General features: G+C 49.0%; 1 protein-coding gene across 1 annotated transcript in view; it reads left to right on the top strand.

Annotated features, from left to right (window-relative positions):
* pkn1a (protein kinase N1a) overlaps positions 1 to 8,542 on the top strand; it is a 324,582-nt gene extending 316,040 nt beyond the window's left edge. Inside the window, exon 22 of the mRNA XM_067973213.1 lies at positions 6,136 to 8,542. Coding sequence (XP_067829314.1) covers positions 6,136 to 6,339 — 204 coding nt within the window. The 3' untranslated portion in view covers positions 6,340 to 8,542. The remainder of the gene's footprint in view (positions 1 to 6,135) is intronic.
* The last annotated feature ends 4,898 nt before the right edge of the window (positions 8,543 to 13,440 follow it).

The following is a 13,440-nucleotide window of genomic DNA, read 5'->3' on the forward strand; positions in this document are numbered from 1 at the left end:
CGGATTGGATTTGTCCTGCTTTTTATGGACAGGACATACCTGGGCAATTTTCCACATTGTCGGGTGGATGCCAGTGTTGTAGCTGTACTGGAACAGCTTGGCTAGAGGAGCAGCTAGTTCTGGAGCACAAGTCTTCAGCACTACAGCTGGGATGTTGTCGGGGCCCATAGCCTTTGCTGTATCCAGTGCACTCAGCCGTTTCTTGATATCACGTGGAGTGAATCGAATTGGCCGAAGACTGGCTTCCGTGATGGTGGGGATATCGGGAGGAGGCTGAGATGGATTATCCACTCGGCACTTCTGGCTGAAGATGGTTGCAAACGCTTCAGCCTTGTCTTTTGCACTCACGTGCTGGACTCCGCCATCATTGAGAATGGGGATGTTTGCAGAGCCTCCTCCTCCCGTTAGTTGTTTAATTGTCCACCACCATTCACGACTGGATGTGGCAGGACTGCAGAGCTTTGATCTGATCCGTTGGTTGTGGAATCGCTTAGCTCTGTCTATAGCATGTTGCTTCCGCTGTTTAGCATGCATGTAGTCCTGAGTTGTAGCTTCACCAGGTTGGCACCTCATTTTTAGGTACGCCTGGTGTTGCTCCTGGCATGCTCTTCCACACTCCTCATTGAACCAGGGTTGATCCCCTGGCTTGTTGGTAATGGTAGAGTGAGGAATATGCCGGGCCATGAGGTTACAGATTGTGCTGGAATACAATTCTGCTGCTGCTGATGGCCCACAGCGCCTCATGGATGCCCAGTTTTGAGCTGCTAGATCTGTTCTGAATCTATCCCATTTAGCACGGTGGTAGTGCCACACAACACGTTGGATGGTGTCCTCAGTGCGAAGACGGGATTTCATCTCCACGAGGACTGTGCGGTGGTCACTCCTACCAATACTGTCATGGACAGATGCATTTGCGACAGGTAGATTGGTGAGGACGAGGTCAAGTAAGTTTTTCCCTCGTGTTGGTTCGCTCACCACCTGCCGCAGGCCGCAGGCCCAGTCTAGCAGCTATGTCCTTCAGGACTCGGCCAGCTCGGTCAGTAGTGGTGCTACCGAGCCACTCTTGGTGATGGACATTGAAGTCCCCCACCCAGAGTACATTTTGTGCCCTTGCTACCACTCAGTGCTTCCTCCAAGTGGTGTTCAACATGGAGGAGGACTGATTCATCTGCTGAGGGAGGACGGTAGGTGGTAATCAGCAGGAGGTTTCCTTGCCTATGTTTGACCTGATGCCATGAGATTTCTTGGGGTCCAGAGTCAATGTTGAGGACTCCCAGGGCCACTCCCTCCTGACTGTATATCACTGTACCGCCACCTCTGGTGGGTCTGTCCTGCCGGTGGGACAGGACATACCCAGGGATGGTGATGGAAGAGTCTGGGACGTTGGCTGAAAGATATGATTCTGTGAGTATGGCTATGTCAGGCTGTTGCTTGACTAGTCTGTGGGACAGCTCTCCCAATTTTGGCACAAGTCCCCAGATGTTAGTAAGGAGGACCTTGCAGGGTCGACTGGGCTTGGTGTTTTGCCGTTGTCGTGTCCGGTGCCGAGTGGTCCGATGCCGGGTGGTCCGTCCGGTTTTATTCTTATTATGACTTTTCGTAGCGAGATTTTACAACTGAGTGGCTTGCTAGGCCATTTCAGAGGGCAATTAAGAATCAACCACATTGCTGTGGGTCTGGAGTCACATATAGGCCAGACCGGGTAAGGGCGGCAGGCTTCCTTCCCTAAAGGACATTAGTGAACCAGACAATCCGGTCGTTTCATGGCCATCATTACTGATACTAGTATTTTAATTCCAGATTTTTATTTAATTAATTGAATTTTAATTAATTAATTGAAATTAAATTCGCCAGCTGCCGTGGCGGGATTTGAACTCATGACTCTGGATTTTAGTCCAGGCCTCTGGATTACTAGCCCAGTAACATAACCACTATGCTACCGTACCCGGTATGACGGTAGACAGGCAATGGCCAGCATTTAAAGAATTAATACATAATTTACAACAAATCTATATTCCTTTAAGGCACAAAAACCCAACAGAAAAAGTGGTCCAACCGTGCCTAACAAGAGAAATTATAGATAGTATTAAATCAAAGGAAGAGGCAAATAAATTTGCCAGAAAAAGCAGTGAACCTGAGGACTGGGAGCATTTTAGAATTCAGCAAAGGAGGACCAAGAAATTGATAAAGAAAAGGAAAATAGAATATGAGAGTAAACTAGCAAGAAACATAAAAACGGATTGTAAAAACTTTTATAGGAAAAGGAAAAGACTGGCGAAGGCAAATGTGGGTCCCTTACAGACAGAGACGGGAGAATTTATAATGGGGAATAAGGAAATGGCAGAGAAATTAAACAAATACTTCGTGTCTGTCTTCACGGAAGAGGACACAAAAAATCTCCCAGAAATACGAGAGAACCAAGGGTCTGGTGAGAATGAGGTACTGAAGGAAATTAGTATTAGTAAAAAAAAATAGTACTAGAGGAATTAATGGGACTGAAAGTCGATAAATCCCAAGGACCTGATGATCCACATCCCAGGATTTTGAAAGAGGTGGCTATAGAGATAGTGGATGCATTGGTGGTCATCTTCCAAAATTCTATAGATTTTGGAACAGTTCCTGCAGATTGGAGGGTGGAAAATGTAACCCCACTATCTTAGAAAGGAGGGAGAGAGAAAACAGGGAACAACAGACCTGTTAGCCTGACATCAGTAGTAGGGAAAATGCTAGAATCTATTATGAAGGATGTGATAACAGGACACTTAGAAAATAATAATAGGATTTGGCAGAGTCAACATGGATTTATGAAAGGGAAATCCTGTTTGACAAATTACTGGAGTTCTTTGAGGGTGTAACTAGTAGAATAGATAAGGGGGAACCAGTGGATGTGGTGTGTATGGATTTTCAGAAGGCTTTCGATAAGGTCCCACACAGGAGGTTGGTGAACAAAATTAGAGCACATGGAATTGGTGGTAATATACAGGCATGGATTGAGAACTGGTTAACAGGCAGAAAACAGAGTGTAGGAATAAAGGAGTCTTTTTCGGGATGGCAGGCAGTGACTAGTGGGGTACCGCAGGGATCAGTGCTTGGGCCCCAGCTATTCACAATATATATCAATGATTTGGATGAGGGGACCAAATGTAATATTTTCAAGTTTGCTGATGACACAAAACTAGGTGGGAATGTGAGTTGTGAGGAGAATGCAAAGAGGCTTCAAGGGGATATAAACAGGCTAAGTGAGTGGGCAAGAACATGGCAGATGGAATATAATGTGGAAAAATGTGAAGTTATGCTCTTTGGAAGGAAAATCAGAAATGCAGAGTATTTTCTAAATGATGAGAGATTGGGAAATGTTGATGTTCAAAGGGACCTGGGTGTCCTTGTACATGAGTCACTGAAAACTAACATGCAGGTGCAGCAAGCAATTAGGAAGGCAAATGGTATGTTGGCCTTTATTACAAGAGGATTTGAGTACTAGAGTAAAGATGTCTTACTGCAATTATATAGGGCCTTGGTGAGACCGCACCTGGAGTATTGTGTCCAATTTTGGTGTCCTTCTCTAAGAAAGGATATATTTGCCCTAGAGGGAGTGCAACGAAGGTTCACCAGACTGATTCCTGGGATGGCGAGTTGTCGTATGAGGAGAGATTGAGTAGACTGGGACTGTATTCTCTAGAGTTTAGAAGAATGAGAGATGATCTCATTGAAACATACAAAATTCTTACACGGCTCGATAGCGTAGATGCTGGGAGGATGTTTCCTCTGGCTGGAGAGTCTAGAACCAGGGGTCACAGTCTCAGAATAAAGGGTTGGCCATTTAGGACTGAGATGAGGAGAAATTTCTTCACTCGGAGGGTGGTGAATCTTTGGAATTTTCTACCACAGAGGGCTGTGGAGGCTCAGTCATTGAGTACATTCAAAACAGAGATCAATAGATTTCTAGATATTAAAGGCATCAAGGAAAATGGGGATGGTGCAGGAAAATGGCGTTGAGGTAGAAGATCAGCCATGATCCTGTTGAATGGCGGAGCAGGCTCGAGGGGCCGGATGGCCGACTCCTGCTCCTATTTCTTATGTTCTTATAAAGTGCCGCATGGAAGGCCATGATCATCAAGATTGCGGCCCATGGTATAAAGGGACAGTAGCAACATGGATACAGAATTGGCTCGATGGGCCGAACGGCCTCCTTCCATGCTGTAACCTTTCTATGATTCTATGCTGCCAATGTCATAATAAAGGATGAGGTAGTAGAGAAATTCGATTTGATAAATATTTGAAGGGGAAACATTTGCAGGGCAGGGTAATGGGACTAATTGGATAGCTCTTTCAAAGAGCTGGCACAGGCACGGTGGGCCAAATGGCCTCCTGCACCGTATCATTCAATGATTTTATGATACCAGTGACTCCTTCAGGAGATTGAAAGTGAACCATCTTGACTAAGAAGTCTAATCTCAGCAAGACCAGATTCCCCCACCCTAAACATTCATCCCCTCCCCCACCCTAAACATTCACCCCCTCCCCCACCCTAAACATTCACCCCCTCCCCCACCGGCGCACAGTGGCTGCAGTGTGTACCATCCACAGGATGCACTGCAGCAACTCACCAAGGCTTCTTCGACAGCACCTCCCAAACCCGTGACCTCTACCACCTAGAAGGACAAGAGCAGCAGGCGCATGGGAACAACACCACCTGCACGTTCCCCTCCAAGTCACACACCATCCTGACTTGGAAATATATCGCCGTTCCTTCATCGTCGCTGGGTCAAAATCCTGGAACTCCCTTCCTAACAGCACTGTGGGAGAACCTTCACCACACGGACTGCAGCGGTTCAAGAAGGCGGCTCACCACCACCTTCTCGAGGGCAATTAGGGATGGGCAATAAATGCCGGCCTCGCCAGCGACGCCCACATCTCGAGAATGATTTTTTTTTAAAACGCAGATGTCACATCCTGGATGTCACACTTTGTTTTAGAGCTGATGTTTCTGACCTGTGCTACAAGTCTGAAACTGGTGAGCATTTTCCAGTCTACAAATTCCCTGACCAAACAACAAGTAAACTCAAGAATGTGGTTTATTTAATAACCTTAATGGGACAAAGCTACAGCTTAGCGGCAGAATAATACATTCTGCAATATGTGATAGACTGACCTCTTAAAACAGTCTATCACATGACTTGCTGAGAGCAGCACTATGGGAGATGTGCTGATTTTTGTATTAGGCAGGCTCTGAGAGTTGAAACCCTTTCACATTTGACTGCACATTGTGCCCTCAATTTCCACTCTCAGAACATTTCCCTTGGATTGGCAGTTCCACCATGCACTCCTACTTGTTGGGTCCAGTCCTGATCATTGCTCAGCAGTGAGGACCCTTGGGCATCAGTGGTGTCTTTGTATATTACTGGGGAAACAGCAGATGGTTGAGAGTATAGTGCTTTTTCCTAAAATAATAAATAAATAAAACCCATTTGCAACAGCAATGGTCGCAGAAAACAAAGGTATTGTTAATTTTGCCCTTTCCCGAGGGTGCAGACTTGGGTTGGGGCACAGGTCCAAAGGCTGCCTCACATGTGTTGTCCAAGTAGCACATCATGTACGAATCTAGACAATGAGGTGGGAGGAGATGCATCACATCCAAACCCAATCCTACCATTACCTGCTGTCAACTTGTGCTCCCAGCAAGGGCCACTGGACAGCAATCAGGAGTGGAACCCTGGCTGATATTCTCATGTTGCCACCCTGGCTCAAATCAATAAATTTGGCTCACAGCACGTGATTGCGCCTGGGCCCGGAGCTAGGCCTGAGCATGGGTCCCACCCTGTCATTATTGCTCACTACTTAAGCAAAATGCAAATGTTTGAGATCTGAGTGTTAAGTGGATGTCCGTTGCAGGACAGTTGGGTAATGCTTTGTTCAGGTTTGACAGACTTCCATTATGCCACCATTTTGGTTGTCAGTGCATAAAATTGTGTGTTAGTGCTATAAATGTTCCATTGTCCAGGGATTTATTGGTGTGAGTTTAAACGTTTCTGTTCAAATGGCTTTTCTCCAAACATTTCAAATTAATACTCATTTTTTACTTTATCTTCCCAAATTGATACTAATGTTGAAATTATAATATCTTAAATTTCTCAGGAAATAGAATGGGAAGCCTTACTTGCAAAGAAACTGAAACCGCCTTTCGTTCCCACCATCAAAGATCGGGAGGATGTCAGCAATTTTGATGAGGAGTTTACAGCAGAAAAGGCAACACTGACTCCCCCTCGAGAGCCCAGGATTCTCACCGAGAAGGAGCAGATAATGTTCAAGGACTTTGATTACGTCTCTAAACATTGTTAATTTTCAATGACTGGCTTATTCAGCAAGAATTCTAGTCACTGGTTTTATATTTCCCAACAGTTGAACCTTAAAATCAGTGTATGTTGTGGAACCATGCTCTCAAATGTGATGCAGTTCCTCTCTGCCTTTTTTTTAAAAAGCTTTTATTTATATATATATTTTTGATCAATCTTACCTTTTATATTTTAAAAAGCCTTTTCAATCAAGGTCTTGCAACCAAACTGATCTGCCGTATCGAGAGCCCCGATCCCCAGTCAGTTCACTCGCTCAACCTGCCGTATCGATAGCCCCGATCCCCAGTCAGCTCACTCGCTCAACCTGCCGTATCGAGAGCCCCGATCCCCAGTCAGCTCACTCGCTCAACCTGCCGTATCGAGAGCCCCGATCCCCAGTCAGTTCACTCGCTCAACCTGCCGTATCGAGAGCCCCGATCCCCAGTCAGCTCACTCGCTCAACCTGCCGTATCGAGAGCCCCGATCCCCAGTCAGCTCACTCGCTCAACCTGCCGTATCGAGAGCCCCGATCCCCAGTCAGTTCACTCGCTCAACCTGCCGTATCGAGAGCCCCGATCCCCAGTCAGTTCACTCGCTCAACCTGCCGTATCGAGAGCCCCGATGCCCACTGCTCACGCTGGCGATGAGGCAGTTGCTGATTGCTGACCTGTGAAGTCCAAGACAGTGTGGCCACATTAATCCTAATTATGTCGACCTGTAGGAATAGTATTGCTACCGGGTTCAAGTGCAGGCTGGAATTGTTGTACTGTTTATAGAATCACCACAGGTGTCAGACATTAGTTCAAGCGTCAGGAGTTTTTGAGCAGAGGATGAGGAGCAGGGCAATGCAAGGACCTTTCATTTCTTTAACCTTATAATTTCTCTTCTGTATCTCTTATTTTCTGACAGTGCCAGTTGTCAGACTGTCTGTAGTGTCAAGATCCCGCTCCCAGTGAATAATGTCTACGAGTGTACAGGATGCACAGCTCCCCCCCACCTCCGCAACCCCCCCGCCTCCGCAGCCCCCCCGCCTCCGCAGCCCCCCCTGAACCCCCCAGAAATCCCCCCACAACCCCTTTTAATCAAGGTTCAGAGTTTTGTTGAAATCGCTTTTGAAATAGTTGAAATATGTGTGACGGTAGGTTTGATCCTGCTGGGTGTAGCTGCAGCTTCCTGGGTTCCCAGATCAGTGATCTTCTTGTTATACTGCTGACTTTGTTTACGTATAAATTTCCAAGCTTAAAAACAAAAGTAGATAACAGATAATCAGCACTGTGTAGACTACTTGCACTGGAAGGTAGTGCTGTGGAGTGGTTCAGTAGGGTGCTGGGATTGTGGAATATTCCTGTAACCCCACATGAGCCCTGCTGCTTCACTAATGCCCTTTAGGGAAGGAAAGGTGCCGTCCTTACCCAGTCTGGCCTATATGTGACTCCAGTCCCACACCAACGTGGCCTAATAAGCCACACAGTTAAGGCCAACAAGGGATGGGCAATAAATGCTGGTCTTGCCAGCGATGTCCACATCCCGAGAATTAATGTATATTATAAAAAACCTGCCTGATACTTGAGTTGGGTTTCCAGAAGTCTGTGCCGGGGGTCGCATGAGAAAAGTCAGATGAAGCCTTTCTTCTCACTCCCACAGTAACCATTCCTCCTTTAGGGATACTCCGCCTTCCCCTGGAATGCTGCTGATGTTACTCCAGGTGGATGGTTTTCAATAATTATTCCAGATGCTACTTTGAAATGAGCCATTGTGTGGTAGCTGGTGTATTTTGAAGGATTCTTAATCTCTTCTGTAAATCGTCTTCTCTGATGCTGGTCCCAACTCCAGCTATCTGCCTAAAGCATCAAGCCTAAAGCCACATCCTGTCATTGCTCACTTGGCCAACGCAGAATCTCAAAACCTATAAAATGAATGAAAGAGGGATGGATACCATGGGTTTGAGCAATGGGCCAAAGACTGAACACGCTACTATAATCCAAAAGGGTTACTGAAGCTGTTACTATTACTCTTCTCACTCCAAGGACTCACTGCCTCATTAGCAACAATAACTTAGAATGTTAAGGAAACTTGACTATTTTTTTATTCATAGAAAGCTGTATTTTTTAAGAAAGAAAAAAATCTTATTGTTATAAATAACCATTTTTTTTGTTCCTCGTATCATTTACCACAGATGTTCATTGACTCAATAAGATGCTTTAACCCAGTGTGCAGCCTGTTTATTTAAACGTCCCCTGGAGCCAGACTCACAACAAGTTAGATATTTAACTGGTTATGTGATTTTCTCTGTATGGGGCAGTGCAGTTGCATCTCCAAGGGCTGTGTCCCCGGAGTCTCCGACCTGTGCCCGAGGGCTGTGTCCCCGGAGTCTCCGACCTGTGCCCGAGGGCTGTGTCCCCGGAGTCTCCGACCTGTGCCCGAGGGCTGTGTCCCCGGAGTCTCCGACCTGTGCCCGAGGGCTGTGTCCCCGGAGTCTCCGCCCTGTGCCCGAGGGCTGTGTCCTGTTCCAGTCTTGGTTTTTGGGATACTTTTGGGTGATGACCCCCACCTGTTACTCTATCGAACCATCTGAACCCTTCGATCAGCTTCCAACCCAGAATGGGTATCTGTTATCTTATATAATAGATATTAATCTGTACACTGGGACTCTCGAGGAACCTTGTTCTGATATAAACCCGTCCAAACCCCTTCCTGGGAGAGGGGGTAGGGTTGGGGAGCAGGGTGTGGGTGTGGTTGTTTCTGGTACACATAGCTGCAGCGGTACAGCTGGGATGTCACTAGGGCCCATTTCCTTTCGCCATCTGCAGTAGCAGAATTGTATTCTACCACAATCTGTAACCTCATAGCCCGGCATATCCCTCGCTCCTCCATGTCCCTCGCTCCTCCGTGTTCCTCGCTCCTCCATCACCATCAAGCCAGGATATTGACCCTGGTTTAATCGGTCGACCAGGAGGAGTGCCACACATACCTGAAAACTCAAAGCTACCTGCATTGTTAACACCAAAAGCAACAGGCTAACAACTGGGCTATCCCACAACCAACGGGTAAGTATGCTCATCTGTTCTTGTATCCATCTCAGTTAATCTGCAAGAAGTGAGAGCCTGACAGTGGGAGATTTTGCTGAAGGGGAGGTAAGAAGTGAGTTGGGGCTGAACAGTAGTTGGTGGGGGGGGGTTGCAGTTTAGAATGTATTCAAGGGTTTGGAATATTTTATGTATAGAAGAAAGGGCATTACAGGCTGGAATCTAACTGAACAAAGTATAGAATAACGTATACCTGGGAGTGACTTAGAGACTGGAATTTTTATATTGAGTTTGGATAGTTTATGTGTAAAATAAGAAAGCTAGGAGGGAATTACAGACTGGAATCTAATCGAGAGAATTGGATGACTTATCTACAAGATAGCAAATACCTGTCATGGTATTTAATGATTCAGACAGTTTTCAAATTTATAGATAATGGAGACTGGGTTAAAAGGTTGTGATCTAATTGAGGGATTCAGATAGTTTCCAGTAATTTGGGACATGGTGTGGTAAGGGTAGTGTGCTTGGGAGGAACTGGTGGCCTTGGACTTATAGAGGGAATTTTAACCCCTGAGAACAGGTGGGTTGAGGGTGGGTGGGTAATTAAAATAACTGATCTTTGGAGCATGACTGGCAACCCAGCTGCCCAGGTTTAATGGAGAGACACGAGTGTCCCGGATCCTGCACATCCGAGACTCTTTCCCCCCTCTCCCAGACGTCTGAGACTCTTTCCCCCCTCCCCCTCCATCTCCCGGACGTCCGAGACTCTTTCCCCCCTCACCCTCCCGGACATCCGAGACTCTTTCCCCCTCCCTCTCCCGGACGTCCGAGACTCTTTCCCCCCTCCCCCTCCCCCTCCCTCTCCCGGACGTCCGAGACTCTTTCCCCCTCTCCCGGACGTCCGAGACTCTTTCCCCCCTCACCCTCCCGGGCGTCCGAGACTCTTTCCCCCTCCCCCCTCCCCCTCCCCCTCCCGGACGTCCGAGACTCTTTCCCCCCTCCCCCCTCCCTCTCACCGGACGTCCGAGACTCTTTCCCCCTCCCCCTCCCCCCTCCCGGACGTCCGAGGACTCTTTCCCCCTCCCCCTCCCCCTCCCTCTCCCGGACGTCCGAGACTCTTTCCCCCCCCTCCCGGACGTCCGAGACTCTTTCCCCCTCCCCATCCCGGACGTCCGAGACTCTTTCTCCCCCCCCCCCCCCTCCCCCTCCCGGACGTCCGAGACTCTTTTCCCCCCCCCTCACCCCCTCCCGGACGTCCGAGACTCTTTTCCCCCTCCCGGACGTCCGAGACTCTTTCTCCCCCCCCCCTCCCCCTCCCGGACGTCCGAGACTCTTTCTCCCCCCCCCCCCTCCCGGACGTCCGAGACTCTTTCCCCCCCCCCCCCCCTCCCCCTCCCGGACGTCCGAGGACTCTTTCCCCTCCCCCTCCCCCCTCCCGGACGTCCGAGACTCTTTCCCCTCCCCCTCCCCCCTCCCGGACGTCCGAGACTCTTTTCCCCCCCCCCTCCCCCTCCCCGGACGTCCCGAGACTCTTTTCCCCCCTCCCGGACGTCCGAGACTCTTTCTCCCCCCCCCCCCCCCTCCCGGATGTCCGAGACTCTTTCCCCCCCCCCCACCCCCCCCATCCCGGACGTCCGAGACTCTTCCCCCCCCCCCCCCCTCCCCCTCCCGGACGTCCGAGACTCTTTCCCCTCCCCCTCCCCCTCCCGGACGTCCGAGACTCTTTCCCCCTCCCTACCCCCCCCCCCCCCCCCGATCCCGGATGTCCGTGACTCCCACCAATGACTGAGACCCCCCCCAACCCGATAGCCGACTGCTCACCTCCCCCCATCCAATCCCCAAAGACCCTAATCCCACCCCGGCTGCTTTCCCGCCCAGTAAGCAGCCAGCCTGTCAATCTGGCTGGCTACCGGGCGCAAAATCCCAAAGTAAAATTTTTATCATTCAATTAAGTTGTGATCGCAGATTCCAACCTGCCAACTCCACAGCCAGTAAACGTCCCCCGCTCTCAACCTGGCTCTAGGCTAAAATCCAGGCTAAGGTTCCCAAAGCTCTTCGACTGGGGGTTTTCTTTGCCTCGTGTCTCGATCTGTTGTAGACTCATTGATAGAGATTGATTGCTATAATTAGTGAAAAGCTCCATTATCGTTGTATCGACCACCAGGATTGTAGATGGTCGTGGGTCTTTTTTCATCCAGAATTCCTACATTCCTATGGGCACATAGAATAACATAACTGAGAGTTAATTTTCTCCCTGGAGTCTCAAGGCGGAGCTTGAAATCCAATAACAGAGACCTACAAGTCAGATCCACGTTTGAAACTAATCAAGGGGTTTGGATGCTTTGTGTGTAGAATAATGGAAGAGAGCTCCAGATTGTAATTTAGTTCATTAGGTTGGGATTGTCTACTTATAAAATAATGGATGCCCAGGAGAGAGTTACAGGCTTGTACCCAACTGATGAGTTCAAATGGTCTACATAGAAAGAACTTGCATTTATATAGCACCTTTCACAACTTCAGGATAGCCCAAAGCGTTTTACAGCCAATGAAGTACATTTGAAGTGTAGTCACTGTTGTAAATGTAGGGTTAACCAGCAGCCAGTCAGCACACAGTAAAGTCTCACAAATAGCAATGAGGTAAATGACCATATAATCTGTTTCAGTGAAGTTGGTTGAGGGATAAATGTTGACTGGGACAGCATTTTAAATATATCTGTTCTATTATAAATACTGTGTGGCAGCAAGAATCGAAAGATACTGGACCTGCACATGACACTCAGCAGACCGCTAGGTGACATGGTGTTAAATGACAGAAAACAGAAATTGGAAACAAATCTCGGATACACACAGGATCAAAAAGGAATTTGAAAGCTTCTGTGAAAAATGAAAATGAACATAGAAAAGAACAAAATATGTTTGAACTGGAAAAAGAATCAAAGGCCAGAATTTCATGGACTGTACTTAGGCTAAAATTACACGGAAATTTATGCAGGTTTGTAGGAGGATCTTGCTGACGTTTCCTGAGAATCACATTAGCAACATAAATACTGGCGAAAACAATGAGGGCCAGGCAAGGCACAAAACTTACATCATCTGTTTCTTTAAGTATCTATCTTACTCCCGCGCTCCTCTCCACTCCTCTCCCCTTCTCCTCTTCTCTCCCCTCCTCTCCCGCACTCCCCTCCTCTTCCCCCTCACCACTCCTCTCCCCCCTCCTCTCCTCTGCCCCCTCTCCACTCCACTCCTCTCCTCGCCTTTTCCCAACTCTCCCCCTCTCCTCCTCTCCTCTCTGCCTCCTCTCCGCCTCTCCTCTCCCCTCCCCCTCTCTTCTCGCCTTTTCCCTACTCCTCTCTTCCCCCTCCTCTCCTCCCCTCTCCTCTTCCCCCGTCTTCTCTTCTCTCCCCCCTCCTCTCCCCCTCTCTACTCCACTCCTCCCCCTCTCCTCTCTTCTTCCCCCTCTCTACTCCACTCCTCCCCCTCTCTTCTCTCCCCCCTCTCTTCTCCCCCTCTCTACTCCACTCCTCTCCCCCCTCCTCTCCTCTCCCCCTCCTCTCCTCCACCTCCCCCCTGCCCCCACTCCACTTCACTTCTCTCCCCCCTTTCATCCCCCCCTCCTCTCCCCTGCCCCCTCTCCAATCCTCTCCTCTCCTCTCCCCGTCTTCTCTGCTCTCCCCCTCTCCTCTTCTCTTCTTCCCTCTCCCCGTCTTCTCTCCCCTCTCCTCTCTTTCCTCTCCCCATTTTCTTTTCTCTCCCCCTCTGCTCTCTCCTCTCCCTCTCCTCCTCTTCTCTGCCCCCACTCCACTTCTCTCCCCCACTCCACTCCACTCCTCTTCTCCCCTCCCCTATCCTCTTCTACCTCCTCTCCCCTTCTCCTCTCCGGCCTCTTCTCTTCTCTCCGCTCCCCCCTTTCCTCTCCCCCACCTCTCTCCCCTCTCCTCTTCCTGCCACCTCCCCCCCCCTCCTCTCCTCGCCCCCTCCTCTCCTCCACCTCCCCCCTGCCCCCACTCCACTTCACTTCTCTCCCACCTTTCATCCCCCACTCCTCTCCCCTGCCCCCTCTCCAATCCTCTCCTCTCCTCTCC

The sequence above is a fragment of the Heptranchias perlo genome, chromosome 37, assembly GCF_035084215.1.
Source record: "Heptranchias perlo isolate sHepPer1 chromosome 37, sHepPer1.hap1, whole genome shotgun sequence".
NCBI lineage: Eukaryota > Metazoa > Chordata > Chondrichthyes > Hexanchiformes > Hexanchidae > Heptranchias > Heptranchias perlo.